The 19,468-nt window shown below is 50.1% G+C and overlaps 1 protein-coding gene across 3 annotated transcripts in view; it reads left to right on the forward strand.

Annotated features, from left to right (window-relative positions):
- The first annotated feature begins 1,974 nt into the window (after window positions 1-1,974).
- The window catches only part of phldb2b (pleckstrin homology-like domain, family B, member 2b), a 114,862-nt gene continuing 97,368 nt past the window's right edge, over window positions 1,975-19,468 (forward strand). For all 3 annotated transcript variants that reach the window (XM_078409307.1, XM_078409308.1, XM_078409309.1), the window contains exons 1-5: window positions 1,975-2,043; window positions 10,647-10,759; window positions 14,669-14,746; window positions 15,391-15,514; window positions 18,655-18,837. In XM_078409307.1, the coding sequence (XP_078265433.1) occupies window positions 10,748-10,759; window positions 14,669-14,746; window positions 15,391-15,514; window positions 18,655-18,837 (397 nt within the window). In that variant the 5' untranslated portion in view covers window positions 1,975-2,043; window positions 10,647-10,747. The remainder of the gene's footprint in view (window positions 2,044-10,646; window positions 10,760-14,668; window positions 14,747-15,390; window positions 15,515-18,654; window positions 18,838-19,468) is intronic.

Below are 19,468 nucleotides of genomic sequence, written 5' to 3' on the forward strand. Positions count from 1 at the left end.
ACAAAATGCTGGAGTAACTCAGCAGGTCGGGCAGCATTTCGGGAGAGAAGGAATGGGTGACGTTTCGGGTCGAGACCCTTCTTCAGACTTCAGCCACATCTGCTTTCTTGGTACTAAATGCATGTATATCCTACCCTCAGAATCTTCTCTGATAACTTTCCGCCCACAGATGTTAAGCTCACGGACCTGTAATTCCCAGCCTTTTCCCTTCAGCCCTTCTTAAATACAGGCACCACATTTGCCACCCTCCAGTCTTCCGGAACCTCTCCAGTATATAATGACGACTCGTAAATCTCAGCTATAGCTTCTGCAATTTCCTCTCTAGCTTCCCACAGTGTCCTTGGATATATTTGATCGGGCCCAGGAGATTTGTCGATCTTCATACACGTCAGGACCTTCAGCACCTCTGTGAACGAAATACTGACTGCTCTCAAGACATTCCCAGTGACTACCACAAGTCAAGTGTCCTGACCCAAAATGTCATCTATCCATTTCCTCCAGAGATGCTAACTGACTCGCTGAGTTACTCCAGCATTTTGTGTCTATCTTTGGTGTGAAGTGTGTTGGGTTGTACTCAGGATGGTGTGGGAGTATTCGGTTGTTCTCGCAGTTTAGAGGGGTACGTTAGGCTGTACCCATCGTGGTGCAGAGCGTGTTGGGTTGTACCCAGGATGGTTAGGGGAATGTTGGTTTGTACCTTGATGGTGTGGGAGTGTTGGTGGTACCCAGGATGGTGTGGGAGTGTTGGGTTGTACTCACAGTGTAGTGGGGTGCGTTAGGTGGTACCCATGGTGGTGTGGGGGCATGTGCGGTGCTGTGAGATGTGTTGGGTTGTACCCAGGATGGTGTGAGAATGTTACTTGTACTCAGGATGGTGTGGGAGTGTTAGTTGTACTCAGGGTGGTGTGGGGGTGTTGGGTTGTACTCAGGATGGTGTGGGAGTGTTAGTTGTACCCAGGATGGTGTGGGAGTGTTAGTTGTACCCAGGATGGTGTGGGAGTGTTAGTTGTACCCAGGATGGTGTGGGAGTGTTGGGTTGTACTCAGGATGGTGTGGGAGTGTTGGGTTGTACCCAGGATGGTGTGGGAGTGTTGGGTTGTACTCAGGATGGTGTGGGAGTGTTGGGTTGTACTCAGGGTGGTGTGGGGTGTTGGGTTGTACTCAGGATGGTGTGGGAGTGTTGGGTTGTACCCAGGATGGTGTGGGAGTGTTGGGTTGTACTCAGGATGGTGTGGGAGTGTTGGGTTGTACTCAGGATGGTGTGGGGGTGTTGGGTTGTACCCAGGATGGTGTGGGGGTGTTGGGTTGTACTCACAGTGTAGTGGGGTGCGTTAGGTTGTACCCATGGTGGTGCAGAGTGTGTTGGGTTGTCCCCGGGGAGTGTTGGTTTGTGCTCACGGTAGTTATTAGTGCTGTACTAGCTCCCCAGAGTTCAGGAAAAACTGAGGGGGGACCTGATGACAGTAAATGAAATGATGAGAGGCATAGGTCGGGTAAACAGTCAATATATTTTTCTCAGGGTGAAGATTTCAGGGTGAGGTGGGGAAATGTAATTGAACGGGAATGTGCGAGGCAAATTACACAGCAGGTTGTGGGCGGGTGCCTGAACCGTGCTGCCAGAGGTGATGGTGGAGGCAGATACCATCGTGGCGTTTAAGGGGTTATTGGACAGGTAAATGAATATGCAGGGAGCGGAGGTAAGTGGATCACATGCAGGCAGAGGGGATAGTCCTGCCGTTGTGGGCCGAGGGGTCTCCGCATGAGCCGCACCGTTCTCTGGTGGCAGTCCTGGTGATGAGGTGCGTTGTGTTGTCCAGCGCACCGCCGGGACCGCCCGCTCCCTCCCTCCCTCCCTCCCTCCCCGCCCCCAGTGTGTGTGTGTGTGTGTGTGTGTGTGTGTGCGCCCCCCGCTCCCTGCTCCCGCCTCGCCGCGCTACGTGGCCGGAGAGGGAGGGAGGGAGGGAGGGAGTGGTGGCCGGGGGGAGGGAGCGCACAGCGGTCCGGCCAGAGGCCAGGGTCGGCGGAGCTGGCGACGGGCAGAGTGTGAGTACCCGAGCCCTCCCCGGAGCCCAGGCTCACACTCCCCACACAGCAGAGGGGCGGGCTGGGCTGCTGGGCTGCTGGGCTGCTGGGCTGGGCTGAGCTGCTGGGGTGGGCTGCTGGGGGTGGGCTGCTGGGCTGGGGCTGGGCTGAGCTGGGGTGGGCGGCTGGGGGTGGGTTGGGGGTGGGCTGGGCTGCTGGGTTGGGCTGGGGCTGGGCTGCTGGGTTGGGCTGGGGCTGGGCTGAGCTGGGGAGAGGGGCTGGGGTGGGCGGCTGGGCTTGGGCTGGGTTGGGGGTGGGCTGGGGCTGGGCTGCTGGGATGGGGTGGGCTGGGCTGAGCTGGGGAGAGGGGCTGGGGTGGGCGGCTGGGCTGGGGCTTGGGCTGGGGCTGGGTTGGGGGTGGGCTGGGCTGCTGGGTTGGGCTGGGGCTGGGCTGAGCTGGGGAGAGGGGCAGCCCGTTCACGCCGGGGTCTTGGGGGATGTAGCGATGGCTGTGCCTGTGGCTCCTCTCCGCAGCCAGCTGACAGAGTGGTTTAAAGGTTTATTACCATGTCTGATAGTCACTTTCTTTCTTCCCCCTTCTGCACCCCCCACACCATCTTACCTCTCCCTCCCACCACTACCTTCCAGCGTCCTCCACCAAGCTATCCCCCCCCCCCCCCCACTTTCACAGCACCTCCACCCTCACCTCACGTCCCCCATCCATCCACCCTCCACCCTCCCTCTCTCATTTCCTCCTCCCCTTCCACCCTTCTCCCCTTCCACCCGAGCTTTCCACACCCCCCTCCCCTCTGCCTTCCTCTCCTCCCTAATCCCATCCCTCCCCCCTCCCCATTCCTCCAACCCCCTCTTATCCACAACTCCCTCCCTCCATCTCCCACTCCCGTCCCCACGGCTGCCTCCCCACACCTCCTACTGCCCCCTCCGCCTGTTCTTTCACCTCCTCACTCCTTCCCCCCCCACCTCTCTACCCCTCTCCCCCTTCTTCCCCCATTTCCCCCCTCTCCTCCCCCCCCCTCTTCCCCCTCCCCCCCCCCCCCCTCTTCCCCCCTCTCTCCCCCAGGGCAGGGTGGTGGGGTAAGCTGAGAAGCTGTTGGTAAACCTAGAGCCATTGGTGAAGGGAAGGGATGATTCTCAGGGCAGGGAACCAAGGCTTGTAGCTGGCTCAGTCTGTCGTTGTTTGATCCAGTGTCAGCAAAGTGGAACGTTGATTGGATTATTGTAGCATGGAATTTTCAGCTCCATAACTTTCCCTCCATTCCTTTTCATCTAAACCCGTCTATACACTCCTTCCTCCTCTGTGGTTCGGTAGCTTCTCCCGGAAGGCATTTCTTGTGATAATAAGAATCGTATCTTCCCAATGGTCATGGGCCATCTGAAGGCAGCTGCAGGGCTTTGGAGAGGGAGCCATTCAGGGCAACACCTGAAGCAGCAGCTGGAGGGGAAGGAGCAAGAGGTTTGAAGACAGTGGCTGCTGGCTGCTGGCTGCTGGCTGCATGTCAATGCAGGATAGACACACAATGCTGGAGTAACTCAGCGGGTCAGGCAGCATCTCTTGAGAAAAAGGATGGGTGATGTTTCGGGCCGGGACTCTTTGCCCCCACCCTGGGGACCCATCACTTTGTGTCTATCTCCAGCACTTTGTGTCTATCTTTGGTATAAACCAGCAATTAGTTCCTTGTTTCTACTCCTATTCATGGCAATACAATTCCTTTATTTTATCAACAAGGATTCTCAGTTAGAAAAGGCTTTGAGTCTGGCCTTGTGGTGATAGCCCAGGATGACACTATCCTGCCAGGGCTAGTTGTGAAAACGATCAACAGAAATAGAAGCAGCAGAATACCATTCGGCCCCTCGAGCCTGCCCTACCATTTCAGTACAATCACAGCTATGTACAAGTATCATTTCCCGACACTAGCCCCATATCCCTCTGTTCTCCTAAGGTCTCTATTTTCTACCCTGACCTTATGGGCGACTGAGTCTCCACAATCTCTTGGGTGGAGAACTTAAAATTCAGCATTCCCCAGTTGAGGTCATCTCTCTTTGTCTGTTCTGAGAGATGAACCCCTTATTTTGAGACTGTGCCACCAGGCCCCTGGTATGCACTGCACTTACCCAGTCTGATCAGTTAATGCCTCCCCAACCCGTGACTTCTCCCACTGAGGAGACAAGGGCAGCAGGGACATGGGAAAAACCACCTATGGATTCACCCCCCGACCCCCTCCCCAAATCCTCATGGGAATATATCAATGTCCCTTTGTTGCCACTGGGTCTAAGTCCAAGAAATCTCTCTCCAAATGCACTGTGTGAGCGCTTTCACCAGAAGGACTATAGTGATTCAAGATGGTGTGATTAGAGATGGACAATGAACAACATCCATGTCACTGGTAGACACAAAAAACTGGAGTAACTCAGCGGGACAGGCAGCATCCCTGGAGAGAAGGAATGGGTGATGTTTCGGGTCGAGACCCTTCTTCAGACTGACACTACCTTGTCATGCCCATATGTTTAGTACATTTCGGTGAGATCACCTTACCTAGATGCACTTCCTCTGTATTAGGTAGGGAGACCAGGTTTTAAATAATATTCCAGCTACCGCTTGATATGAAGTGCTTTTATTCTAGACTCAAATCCTCTTGACAAAAACAAAATATCTATCACTTGCCAGGCTTTGTCCTGCTCCTACTCTCTTCCAGCTTTCTTCCCCATTCCTCTCCCACCACAATCAATCTGATGAAGGGTTCCGATTTGAAACATCACCTATCCATGTTCTGCAGACATGCTGCCTGACCCGCTGAGTTACTCCAGCACTTTGTGTCTTTTTCTAACGGCATCATGACTGGTACAGACATTGTGGGCCTAAAGGCCAGTTCCTGTGCTACGCTGTTCTGTTCTGACAGCAAGAGAGTTAACCAGAGGTACGAGGAAAATACCAGCAGATGGACGGATCAGCTTGCAGAAATGTTAGGGTGCGTTTTGCAAAGTTCAAGGTGTACAGGCAGACTGAATGCTGTTGTTGATGTGAAAGAATGTCGAGATCTAAATCTTTACAACAAATTCATCCAATGAGATTTTAAATGGGCGATACCTTGAAATGCTGTCTGATCTTTATCGTTCCCTGTTTAAATATTTAAGAGCAGGATTGCATGCGTTGTCCAGACTTTGATATGAAACATAGAACAAGCTTTGTGTTTTGTCTTCACAAAGCAGTGCAGCACTCAAGCTTAAACAGGAAAGTGTGCCCCAACATTCACAATCACTCACTGACAGGAATGTCGGGACATATTTGGTTCAATGTTTATCCAATACGGCAGCCTGTGGCCGTGAAAAACCTTTTCTCGAGTTTCAATCAGATAAATCTTTTATCTGCACAAATCCTTCTCCTGGTCGTGGGTGAAAACCTGTTCTCAACCCTGATCAAAGATTTCTCTCAGAGGAAATTTGGGACCAATGCCATCCATACCCAGGATAACAGGATAAGGAGTGGGATAGAACCAATGATATGGAAGGACAGTGTTGAGTTTTGACCTGCCTAATCCTCAGTGTTCTTGCTTGTAACAGTAAACCCTCGTCAGGCACGGAGCCTTCTCCACTTGCCCCCTTAATCGGCACTCCATCCATCATCCTAAACACTAGTTCCATCCACCACCGCTACAATTGCACCGTAGTTACTTGCCCAAGCTGATCAGATGACATCCACCCAACCCGTAACTCCTACCACTGAGGAGATGGGTAGCAGGGGAATGGGAACACCACCACCTATAGATTTATTATCCAATCCTCACTTGGAAATATATCACTGCTTCTTCGTTGCCACTGGGTCTAAGTCCCGGAACTTCCTCTCCGAAGGCACTTTGAGAGCCTCTTCACCAGAAGAACTGCAATGGTTCAAGATGGTGGTGATTAGAGATGGACAATGAATATGTCTGTTCAAACAAGTGTTGGAGAAAGAGTGCCCAGAAATCTGGAAACTGAATAAAAAGGCTTCCATTTCATATAGCAATAACCTGTTTGCATGTTTCCCAGCGGCAATATCAAACCAACAGTTGGTATTGCACCCCATGAGGGAATATTGGGGCAGGTGATCAAAACCGATCGAAGCATATTTGAATGGTGGTGGTGGTGGGGCTTCAGGAAGGAACTCCAGAGTTTAGGGTCTTGGGCCCAGCAGTTCATTTCAAGCTCTCCCAGTGAGCCAGATTGGGGAGTGGGAGGGAGTTTCAGAGTAAACTCTGCCATTGGTGTGAGATAACAAACACCAATGGAGCAAAACACAGTGGGTCAGGCAGCATCTCTAGAGGCATCTGGGGGGAGTTGATGGGAATATGGAGAGAATAAAATGAGATTAGTGTAAATGGTTGGTTGATGGTCAGCATGGATTTAGCAATCCAAAGGGCCTTTTCAGTCATTTCTGGTTCCATGACTATGACACCCCAATTTGCAGAATGCAGAGAAGGTGGGGTTGGTGGGGAGGGAGAGAGTGGGTTGCTTTAAATTCTACATTGGGGGGGGGGGGGGGGGGGTTGCCAAGGTCACAGTGAGCGAGACGAAGAAAGGGAGGAGGTTCTGTCACACCAAACAGGAAGAATGAAGATTCCTTCTGGGAGGCCCCTGAGAGATAGACAACCAGAAGAGATGGAGGGCACTCTAGGAGGCTGAGGAAGAATGAAATAGGGAGGGAGGGCACTCCCAGATGGCTATGATGTAAGGAGGTGCGGTTCTCCTGACACACTCCGCTTGAGGGTATTAGCCTCTCTGGGAGCAGAAGGGATGGAAGGGTGCACTCCAGTCAAGGTTGGTGAGGGAGTTCAAACGTTTTGGAGAGTGGGTACCAGAACTCAGCTAGGATGCCGGCTTTTTGGCCGCTTGTCCTCGGCCCTCCTCTGCTCCTGTCCACAGCCAACTGTGGGCCAACTCTCTGTTCCCATTCCCTCCCCACACCAGCCAATCGGCTGTGGCTTCCAGACACTCCTTCATACGCTGGACATGTCCTTCCCTGGTTCCACATTCTGAGATTTAGATGTGACCCTGGGTTTCACAACAGCAGGGCTAACACATTCCCCATCTTACTGTTCTTCCCCCAAGCTACTTGATCCACAGAACCCAACGATCTCCTCACCATTAATATTAAACCAATTAAAAGCCGTCACATCTCGACCCAGACCCAGACTCTCAGTTGGAAGTTCAGTCTTCACATCTCAGTTGAGTATTGGAGCTTTAACTGGTTCAGCAGTCAGGAAGGGCTGTATGCAGCATTCTGAATGAAATGTTAAGCCAAGACCCTCTCTAAAAAATCTATGCACTACTTTGAAGGAGAAATAAAGCATGGGAGACAGACACAAAAGGCTGGAGTAACTCAGCGGGTCAGTCAGCATCTCTGGAGAAAAGGAATAGTCGATGATTCGGGTTGAGACCTTTCTGCAGACACGGTAGTTTGAACGGGATGTGAGTTCTCTGCGGGGACTTGGCCAAAAGCCAGCTCTCTCTCAGCAAAACCTGGGCAGATTACTCATCCATTATCACATTTGTACCGGCATCTGCAGTTATTTTCTTACACATCCATTATCACATGGTGAGTTCTTCCTGCATTCAAACAGATTCCAAGTTACTACCTTCCAAAGTACTTTGCTGGCTGTAGCGTGCAGAAGGATGAGATGCATTGTAGAAATGCTGTAATTTATGACTGTGTATGCAGCCTATCTTGTGTTGCTTTATGATTCTGAATATTAACAGCTGAGTTGCACAGTGATTTAAATAAGTTCAATCCACATCTATGAAACCACAACTATTTCAGTCCTGCTGGTCAATCCTGCTTGTAATTAATGATTTATTACTTTGTGCATTCCTTTTTCCCAAATAGTCCAATGACAGGCACCATCCCTTTACGAAAAGAAACAGTCTCCTGGGCGGCAGGCAGCCTTAAGCCCAGATGTCCACAGCTGGAAGCCCCTGCACTTCACAGTCAGGTTATGTTGTAGCAGAGCGACTGATGAATTTACAAACATGGCATTTATTACCTGGAGTCAATACTAAATGTAAACAAAACTCTCTGCCTTATACCAGCCATAAAAATCTGTTAGCAATGCTATTGAAGTTACTTCATGGAGGTGACTTACATAGTCATGGGCAGATAGAGCACCAAAAACAGGCCCTTTGCCTCATTAGGTCCGTGCTGAGCAACAAATACCCATTTTTACACTAATCCTACCCCACGTATTTTATTCTAACCACATTCCCCTCGACTCCCCCAGATTCCACCTCTCATCTACACACCAGTGACAATTTACAGCAGCCAGTTAATCTATTAAATTGGGTAGCACAGCAGTAGAGCTGCTGCCTTACAGCACAGAGGACCCATGTTCGATCCTGCCTATGGGTGCTGTCTTATGGAGTTTCTAAGTTCTGGTTACCTCCCACATTCTAAAGATATACAGGTTTGTAGGTTCATTGTATTCTGTAGAATTGTCCCTGGTGCATAGAATGTGAAACTGGGATAAAATAGAACTCGTGTAAGGGTGATCTTTGGTTGGGTGGATTCAGTGGGCTGAAGGGCCTGTTTCCATGCTGTATTTCTAAACTAAACTACCACCAAGGATGTGGGAGGAAACCGAGCACCTGAAGAAAAGCCACACGGTGACAGTGAGAACATGCAAACTCCACACAGACAGCACTCAAAGCCAGCTCGCCACTCTGCCGAATGTGGTTACAGTTGAGGCAATACACTTCAATTGAGGTGCAAGAGCCTTGTAAATATTCTTTAGCAAAATCTGTCCTACAGATTAACCTCGGTTAATCAGTTGTATCAGACATTGGTTGTAATGTTTATCAAGAAACTTTATAAAATGGAGCAACATCGGGAAGGAAGTAGCCAACCTATCACACACCCCTGCTTCCTTCTCTAGCCTGTAGGTAATTGTCTATTCTCTTTTTAAAGTTCCTCCTCAACTTGCCTCCATCGACCTTTCAGGAAGTGCTCTACAAGATCTTAATGTTCACTGTATATAAACATTGCTTCCTCACGTCACCTTTGGTGCCCTTGCCAATTACTTTGTGTTTACATCTTTCGTTATGACTAATCAGACCAGGGTCTAAACTTAGAACAGGATCACAGGGTCTTTCCACAATCCTCGGCTCCCTGTGGCCCAAACACCAGAAATAAGAGTCTTAAAAGCATTCCGTACGGACACAGTTCGGCCTAAGTCATAAACGAAAACCAAATTGACTAACCGAGTAGTCTTGCTTGCCTATGCCTGGCCATATCCTTCCAAACCTTTCCTATCCATGTACCTGTCTAATTGTACTTTAAAAGCCACCACCCTCTGTATGGGAAAAGTATCCCACAGGTCCTTTTAAATCTTTACCGTCTCACCTTAAGTCCATGCCCTTTAGTTTTAGACGCCCCTCCCCTGCAGAAAAGACTTTTGCTATTCAGCTCGTCTGTGTGTCTCATTGTTGTATAAACCTCTGCCAGGCCACCACTCTGCCTCTCAGTGCTCCAGGGAAAATAAACCCAGTCTATCCTGTTTCTCCGCGTAACTCAAGTCCTCCAATCCCAGTAACATCCTCGTAAAAAAAATTCTGCAACCTTTTGAGTTGAATGAAATCTGAAATCAAAATGTAAAATATTTTGCAATGCACAGCTAATCAGGCGGAGAGAAGTAGACATTAGAAGTGAGGATAGCACAATATTCAATTCCATCCACAGTTACTCAATAAATCCAGCAGGGTCTACATACAGCAAGACCTGGACAACATTTAGGCAGATAAGTAGCAAATAAAAAACTATCCACATGGCCACCTCCAAAATGTAAAGGTGTGCTCACCTGACCTTGACCTTCAATGGCACTGCCATCCATCAGACCCCCATTATCTATATCCTGCTGCTGATCATAATTGACAAGAAACTAAACTGAATCGACCATGTAAATACACGGCACAAAAGCAGGTCAGAGGCTGGGTATCCTGTGGTCAATGAATCATCTCCTGACACCCCCAAACCTCTCCAACATCACACTGGCCGAGTAAGGATTATGATGGAATGCGCTCCGGTTGTTCAGATGAATTCAGCTCCAACATCTCTCAGGAAACTCAACACCATCTAGGCCAAACCAGCTCACTTGATTGGCACCCGATCCACCACCCTAGACCTTCATTCCCTCCACCAGTGGGGTACACCGTTGCTTGCCTGGGCTGTTCCAACAGCACCTCCCCTATGCATGATCTTTACCACTAAGAGTGATGAGCAACTGCCGATGCTGGAAACTTGAGCAAAACACAAAGTGCTCCAGTAACTCAAGGTTCAGACAGCATCTGTGGAGAAAATGGAAAGGCAATGTTTTGGAACAAGGCCCTTCAGACCCTGAACTACACACAATACTGGACGTAATACTCAAAATAAGTGCACACAATTCTCCAAACACAATAGAAGAGATTGGGAAGGATTGCACAGTTGATCCTTTGCCCTTTTGCACAATGTGGCAAGGCAGGGCCAGTGAAACCAGACCAAGTCTCTTCTTGCTGTGCATGTTGTTCTGTTCTCTGCTACAAAGCTATCTGAAGCACTGAGATGCCCCAGCTAACTGCTGTTGACCTCTCTTTTTCTACAGCTGTTGGAAGCTCATGCATTCCCTTAAGGAGAAATGGACCCAGGTACTATATGCCCAGTCACATGATGGAAGAAACGGGGTAAATCTCTGAAGTAACGACCATGGATACGCAGGTATGATCACTTTTGATGGGGGTGGCCACCACTACCACTCATGCAAAATGATGTCCCCCTTATAGATCAGCCATTGAAGGGGTGCCACAAGGTGATGCTGGAGTGGGAACTATAAATTGGCAAGAGGTTTGATAGATGGGCCATTTCTACAGTAGCTGAGAAGCAGAGATGAAACTTACAAGAGCTCCAAGACATTGGGATTCGTACAAAATGAAGCGGAAAGATAACTTTTTAATTGGCGAGAGTTCATAATTCAAAGGGGGCACAGTGACTGCAGTTGCCAGAGTTCTGAGTAAAAGAAAACTGCTGGAGGAACTCAGCGGCTCAGGCAGCATCTGTGGAGCGAAGGGACATTTGGCATTTCAGGACAAGACCCAGCCTTGGAACCCTGCAATAATCCTGATGTAGAGTCTACATCTGAAATGTTGACTATCTTCCAATCTCCACAGATGCTTCTCAATTTGCTGAGTTCCTCCAGCAGTATATTTGTCATTCCGAGGATGTTGTCAGGACTCAATGGCCTGAGCTATAGGGAGAGGACGAACAGGCTAGGACTTTATTCCCTGGACCGCAGGAGGATGAGGGGTGATCTTATAGAGGTGCATAAGATCATGAGAGGAATAGATAGGGTAAATGTCTTTTACCCAGAATAGGGGAACCAAGAACCAGAGGACACAGGTTTAAGATGAGGGAGGAAAGATTTCATAGGAACCTGAGGGGCAACTTTGTATACAAAGGGTGGTAGGTGTATGGAATGCGCTGCCAGAGGAGGTGGTTGAGGCAGGTACTATCACAACGTATACAGAACTTCCGAACAGGTCGCATGAAGTGTGAGAGGCAGTGTTTCTCTCATGAGGTGTAAGGTGCAGTGTTACTCCCTTATGGGAGCGGTAATGTTACTTTCTCTCATGAAGTGTGAGAGGCAGTGTTACTCTCATGAAGTGTGAGAGGCAGAGTTGCACTCATGAAGTGTGAGAGGCAGAGTTGCACTCATGAGGTGTGAGAGGCAGAGTTACTCTCATGAAGTGTGAGAGGCAGTGTTACTCTCATGAAGTGTGAGAGGCAGAGTTGCACTCATGAAGTGTGAGAGGCAGTGTTACTCTCATGAGGTGTGAGAGGCAGTGTTACTCTCATGAAGTGTGAGAGGCAGTGTTACTCATGAAGTGTGAGAGGCAGTGTTACTCTCATGAAGTGTGAGAGGCAGAGTTGCACTCATGAAGTGTGAGAGGCAGTGTTACTCTCATGAAGTGTGAGAGGCAGTGTTACTCTCATGAAGTGTGAGAGGCAGTGTTACTCTCATGAAGTGTGAGAGGCAGTGTAACTCTCATGGATGGGTGGGATAACTGTAGCTGAAATACTGCAGATTGTAGGGTGTTGACCAGCAGGCTGTGTGCCATGGGAGGAAGGTAGAGAGCTGATCCTGCCCGCCCTTCAGTGTGTTGTTTGAAGGGGTTGCTTCCACTGGAGGTTCAGAGGCCAGAGTCCTTCCCGTTTTTGCCTGTGCTGAGGTTAGCTGTTAGTCTCGAGGCCAGCCCACCATTGTTCTTCCTCTGGCACAATGAATCACTGCTTTGTGCACTGTAAAGTGCGACAACATCAGAATGCAAGGCGTGGGCTGGCTCTGGGATGTGAGGAGAAGTGGGGTCAGAGTTGACCATGCCTGTGCCATTGGGTCAGCTTGCCAAAGGAGGAGCCGGGTTTCCTGAAATGCGTTAAATCTGCGATGAAGCAGTGCATCATAGTGCACCAGGCACGGGTGGGAGGCTCAATGTCAAAACAAGGCCCCATCTGCAGGATCACTTAATGGTGAATTCCTTCCTGTGGGGGCCAGTGTGAAGGGTTGTTTGAAGAGAATGAAATGCAAGGCTTTTAACCACTTGTGCTGGTGGCCTGCTGGTGTGGCTCTAGTTCAGTGCCTGCTGGTGTGGCTCTAGTTCAGTGCCTGCTGGTGTGGCTCTAGTTCAGTGCCTGCTGGTGTGGCTCTAGTTCAGTGCCTGCTGGTGTGGCTCTAGTTCAGTGCCTGCTGGTGTGGCTCTAGTTCAGTGCCTGCTGGTGTGGCTCTAGTTCAGTGCCTGCTGGTGTGGCTCTAGTTCAGTGCCTGCTGGTGTGGCTCTAGTTCAGTGCCTGCTGGTGTGGCTCTAGTTCAGTGCCTGCTGGTGTGGCTCTAGTTCAGTGCCTGCTGGTGTTTGGTCACTCAAATTGGCCACCATCTCATCCTCGGCAGGAGGAGGCCAGACTGACAGCAACAGCCACGATGGGCTAGGCTAATGTGTAGAGGTGGCAATAGAAGGGCAGAGGGGATCCTGGAGGGAATTCAGGAGCAGGATGCTGAGGGAGCTGAAGACGGATGGTAAGGAGAAGAACAGGGAGACGGAGAAGAGGGTGAGAAATTACAGGGATGCCAAAGGATGACAGAGCTAGCGGCGGGCGAGGTCTTGGAGAGAGGGAGAGTGTCAGGTTTCCCCCTGTCTGTGCCAGGTCTCCCCCCCTCCCCCCCTCCCCCCCCCCCCCCCCTCTGGTGTCAGCTCTCCCCCCGCCTATGCCAGGTCTCCCCCCCACCCGATGTCAGCTCTCCCCCCCGTCTGTGCCAGGTCTCCCCCCCCACCGGTGGGATGTTTCCGGCCACCTGTAACAGCCCCCCCACTCCCCCCTCTGGTGTCAGCTCTTCCCCTGCCTGTGTCCGGTCTCCCCCCACCAGTGTCAGGTCTCCCCTGTAAATCGTTTCAGGATCTCCTCCATTAACTATTTCATGCCTTCCCCATGTTTAAAGTCTCCCCCTGTGCCTGTTTCCAGACTCTCCCTAAAACCTATTTCAGGTCTCACCCCTAAATCTGTTTCAAGTCCTGGCAATATCCTTGTAGATTTTCACTGCACTCTTTCCAGCTTAATGACATTCTTCCTATAGCAGGTATTTATTCACAAAATGCTGGAGTAACTCAGCAGGTCAGAATGGATTTATTCATAGGAGATCACAAATTTAAGTTGCGTTTTTTGAAGAGTTGTCCAAGAGTATTGCCAAGGAAAGGGTGATGGACATTTTCTGCTGGATTTAACAAAGGTCCTTGACAAAGTCCTGTTGGCGACACATGGGATCCAGAAACTGATGGCATATTTTTCATTTAAACTGTATATTTTTCATTTAACCAACTGTTGCCGAAATTGGTAGAGTTGAAGACAATGACAACATTTAAAAGATATCTGGCCAGATATACAGATAGGAAAGATTTAAAGGGATGTGGGTCTAATACAGGTAAATAGGATTAGCGTACAGTAGACAAGTATCTTGGTCGATGTGGACAAATTAGGCTGAAGGACCTGTTTCCATTCTGCTTAACTCTATTAATTTATAAGCACAGAAACAGGCCCCTTGACATAAGAGACTATGCTGAACATCAACCACCCATTTACAATAATCCCCTCTAATTTTCCCCACATTCCCTCAACTCCCTCCAGATACCACCCCTCACCTAGACACTAGGGGCACTTTGCAGTGGCCAATTAACCCGGGTGGGGGAGAATGTGCCAACTCTGTACACAGACAGTACGCCAGGCCAGGAATTGAATCAGGACACTGGAGCTGGGAAGCAGCAGGTCCACTAGTCACAGCACTGCGTGGCAGATGGGGAGAAGCTGATTCCACTGACAAGAGGGTTATGACCAGGTTTAAGTAGTTGCCATTTCTTAGCCACACATTTAATGCACTGCAAATTGTTCCGATCTGGAATACGCTGGTTGAAAATGAGGCGGAAAATGATTAACATACAGAAGGAAAGTTGACACATAATGAAGAGGAGAAATTTACTGCAATTGCTCACTGGATGAGGACACTTTGTAAAGATCTGAAATATCTTTAGCTCTGCATTCTTTCCATTGTTTGGATGTGTGACCAGGAATTTCATGTGTTTTCAGCAGGAAATGGGAAACTCTGAAGTTGAGAAAGTATTGGAAGAAAAGGAGGAGCCAAGGAATGACCGGGAGTTACTGAAAGTGAGTGTCTGGGGTTGAACATCACACTATCAACAACAACCAGTGAAAGAGATGCCCCAGGCAAAGTAACAACTGCCTTGTCCTCGCTGTTTAAATGGCTAATTTTGTGCTCTGAGGTTCGCACTTCATCACAGGACCTGTAGGATAGGGAGTAGAGTGGGTTAGGGCTACGCTGGCCACAAGTGCCTTAGACAAACGAGATGGCACTGGAGAAGGTGCCTTTATTGTCTCTTCATGTGCGCAGTGTTGATGGCAGATCACACACTACGTTTTGGAGAAAAGAATAAAAGTGAATGACCCGCGGGGCTACAAATAAAGAGGGGGGGTTAGGGGGGGCAATGGGACCAGTGGGAGCTGGTGTGGACCAGATGGGCTGAGAGGGTCTTGGGTTGTCATAAGGAATTGTGTCAAACAGAATTCAACGATGAAGTATTGAGTGTTGGAACGGGTAATGAAAAGTGTGGTCAAAGAGGTAGGGTTCAAGGAGGGTGAGTGAATGAAATGGAAGTGAGGGGATTAGCGGGGTAACTCCTGGGATTTCTGTAAATGTGCAGGATGGGGTTGGGAATGCGGTTTGTGCGACAGATGTTGAGGGCAGAAGGGAAGTGCAGGTGGGAGTGACGTGGGCTTTGGTTCATTGACAGAGCACCTCGCTGGACATCATCGACATCGGAAAGGGTTTGAAGATGCAGTCGGAGCGGCCCCACCTGGTGAGCCTGGGCCGTGGCCGATTGAGCATCGCCATCACTCTGCTCCCGATCAATGAAGGTAAGAGAGGAGTGCCTGGCACCAGCCAGTCCATGGTGACTCTCGGACTGGTGTGTGTCGAGGACAGAGCTGTCATCACTCCCACCCACCACGCCTCACTCCACCCGGTAGAGTGGGGGAAGCTGGTCGTAGAGGGGAGAAGGAGGCAGCACGTGCCCATCCTGTTAGTAAAGGTGGGAGCTGATGTTGTGTGTGTGATCCACGTGCATGGCTGCCCCTTTGAGGTGGTGCATTTGATAACTTCCAGGATCGTCCTGTTGGAGGACAAGGCTCAGTTAGGTTCCTGGGAGTGTGATCTGTTGAATCGTGTCAGTGGCTGAGCGGGGAGTGGTGAGTGTGAGTTGTTCACATTGTGTCACATGGCGTGTGTGTGTATGTGAGCGTGTGTGTGTGTGCGTGCATGTGTATGTGTGTGTGTGCATGTGTGCGTGTGCGTGCATGTGTATGTCTATGTGTGTGTGTGCGTGTGTGTGTGTTTGAGTGTGTGCTTGTGTGTGTATGTCTGGGTGCATGTGTGTGTGCGTACACGCGTATGTTTGTCTGCGTGTAGGTGTATATCTGTGCATATGTGTGTCTGCGGGTGTGTGCTTGTGTGTGTATGTGAGTGTGTCTGTGTGTGTGTTGTGTGTGTCTGTGTATGCTTGTGTGTGTATGTGCGTGCGTGTATGTGCGTGAGCGTGTGTGTATCTGTGCGTGTCTGTGCGTGAGTGTATGTCTGTGTGTGTGAGCGTTTGTGTGTGTGTGTGTGTGTGTCTGTGTGTGTGTGTGGACGTGCGTGTGTATGCATGTGTTTATGCGTGTGTGTCCGGCAGCCTGGGATGGCATCAGCTGATTGGATTAGAGAGAGCCATGATCACAGTCCCGTCATCAGCAGGTCGCCTGTCCGGGTTCAGACGCCCCCACTGACATTGTTTTATAACCGAAGCACAAACCTTTCTTCCCTCTTCCTTTGCTTCCCTCCCCCATCTGTACTTGATGGTGTCTGTTTTTGAGCTTCACCTCCCTTTGGCTCCCTCACATAGTCTCCCTCATTCTGGCTGCTGAAGTGCTTGCCTTCACTCCTGTTCTCTTCCTCCCACCTCCCCTCCCCATCCCTTTTCTGTAACCCCCCCCTCCTCCCATTCCCTCTTCCTCCTCTCCGTCCACTCTTCCTCATCCACTCCTTCTGCAGATTCCCAAAAGGGGAGAGAAGCCCTTCAAACATTAACGGCAACATGGAGCCTAAAGACAGCAATTCCCCCCTCCCTCCTCCCTCCTCCCCAGTACTTTCACCCCCTACAGTTAACAGCGCTGCAGCCTCCCCTGACTTTGCAACAGTTCATGAGACACTCCAGCTCCCCTTTGCTCATCCTCCTCTTCCCCCCTTCCCTCTCAGACTACCCCCTCTTCCATTTCCCCTCTCCTCCCTTCCCTCCACCTCCCCTCTCCCAATCTCGCCTCCTCTTCCCTTTCCTCCTCCTCCCTATCTTCTCTCTTCCCTTTCCTCCTCCCCTCCTATCTTGCCTCCTATTCCTCCTACTCTCTTTCCCATCTCCTCCCCTTCTCTTCTCCCCTCCTCCCTACTCCTCCTCTCCTACCTTCTCCCCCATTCCCTTCATGGATCCTTCCTTCCCCTCTCCTACATTTCATTCCCTTCTCCCCCTCCATCATCACAGTGCCCCCCCCCCCCTCTTTGCTTCTTCAACTAACAGAGTTAGTTAAAGCGTTTACACTGAGGTGTGGTGGGGACTGACCTGGGCAATATCAGCATTTGAAACCCTCCAGGGGACGAGGCATGGATGGTTGCTGCTGGGGGATTTCTCACTCAGCAGTGGGGGGTGCCCTGCTCAGGAACACAATGAGCCCCCTCGTTCAACAGGCCCTGGAGAGGCCCCAGACACGCAGTGCCCACAGACAACACCTGAGCTCAGGATTGGCCCTTGCTGGGCCTGTGAGGCAGCAACTCTACCAGCTGCACCGCTGTGCCGTCCCGTGACCCTTTCCGACTTCAGATCTCCATTCATTGAGAAGCTTGTGGGTGGTTGGGTTCATGTGCAGGGGCACCCCCTCACTGCTGAGTGAGAAATGGTGGACGAATTACAGATGGTGATGAGTCCGAGTATAGAAGTGAGATCGACCAATTGACCAAATGGTGCCAGCACAACAACCTGGCTCTCAATATCAGTAAAACCAATGAACTGATTGTGAACTTTGGAAGAGGAAAGATGAGGACCCACAATCCTGTTTATATCAACGGGACGATGGTGGAGAGAGTCAAAAACTTCAAATTCCTGGGTGTGCATATTTCCGAAGACCTTTCCTAAACCCAGCACACTGATGCAATTATAAATAAAGCACATCAACGCCTCTACCTCCTGAGAAGATTAAGGAGGTTCGGAACGTCAAAGAGGATTCTCTTGAACTTCTACAGGTGTACAGTAGAGAGCACATTGACTGGTTGCATCATGGCCTGGTTCGGCAACTTGAACACCCGGGAGCGGAAAAGACTGCAGAAAGTTGTGAACACTGCCCAGTCCGTCATCGGCTCTGACCTCCCCACCAGCGAAGGGATTTATCGGAGTTGCCAGCATCATCAGAGACCCACACCATCCTGGCCACACACTCATTTCACCACTGCCAGCGGGAAGAAGGTACAGGAGCCTGAAAACTGTAACGTCCAGATTCAGGAACAGCTTCCCTACAGCCATCAGGCTATTAAACACTACAACCTCAAATAAGCTCTGAACTACAATAGACTATTATTATTATTATTATTATTATTATTATTGAACTATGTTGTTTGTTTTGTGAGTATGTGTGTATGTATATGTGTGTATATATATATATATATATATATATGTGTGTGTGTGTGTGTGTACTTGTGAGTATGTGTATATATACACACTAAACTTGTTTCTCTCTCGTTTATCATATTGTTTACAGTGTACTGTGTTTACATATTTCTGTTGTGCTGCAGCAAATACGAATTTCATTCTGGGACATATGACAATAAAACGCTCTTGACTCTCTTGACTCTTGACACTGAGTGACTTGGGAGAGTGGTCTGGGGACAGTCAGTGAGGGTCCATGGATGCTCCATGTCAGCGTGAGGACAGTTCAGTTGGATTGCCACTGAAGTAAGGGTTTATGTTTGTCCTCAGGCAAGACGAGGATTGGTACCGAAGATGCTGCTGTCCCTCAGGACATTATAATACAAGGGGCGGACGTGGCAGCGGAGCACTGTTACATTGAAAACCTGAAGGGGGTGATCATGCTGCACCCCGATGGCAACTGCTGCACCATGGACGGGTTTCTGGTGAAAGAGCCCACACAACTGACCCAAGGTAGGTGCCCGGCCTGCAACCACTCCCACCCGCACTCACAGGATTCTGACAGGGAGAGGGGCCAGTGTTAGTGGATGTGTGCGTGTACTGTGTCAGTGGGTGTGTGCGCACTGTGTCAGTGGGTGTGTGCGTGTACTGTGTCAGTGTGTGTGTGCGCACTGTGTCAGTGGATGTATGCATGCACTGTGTCAGTGGGTGTGTGCGCACTGTCAGTGGGTGTGTGCGCACTGTGTCAGTGTGTGTGTGCGCACTGTGTCAGTGGATGTATGCATGCACTGTGTCAGTGGGTATGTGCATGCACTGTGTCAGTGGGTGTGTGCGCACTGTGTCAGTGGGTGTCTGCGCACTGTGTCAGTGGATGTATGCATGCACTGTGTCAGCGGGTGTGTGCACTGTGTCAGTGGGTGTGTGCACTGTGTCAGTGGGTGTGTGCGCACTGTGTCAGTGGGTGTGTGCACTGTGTCAGTGGGTGTGTGCACTGTGTCAGTGGGTGTGTGCGCACTGTGTCAGTGGGTGTGTGCGTGTACTGTGTCAGTGTGCGCGCACTGTGTCAGTGGGTGTGTGCGCACTGTGTCAGTGTGTGTGCGCACTGTGTCAGTGTGTGTGTGCACTGTCAGTGGGTGTGTGCACT

The sequence above is a fragment of the Rhinoraja longicauda genome, chromosome 12 (assembly GCF_053455715.1).
Source record: "Rhinoraja longicauda isolate Sanriku21f chromosome 12, sRhiLon1.1, whole genome shotgun sequence".
NCBI classification, from domain to species: Eukaryota; Metazoa; Chordata; class Chondrichthyes; order Rajiformes; family Arhynchobatidae; genus Rhinoraja; species Rhinoraja longicauda.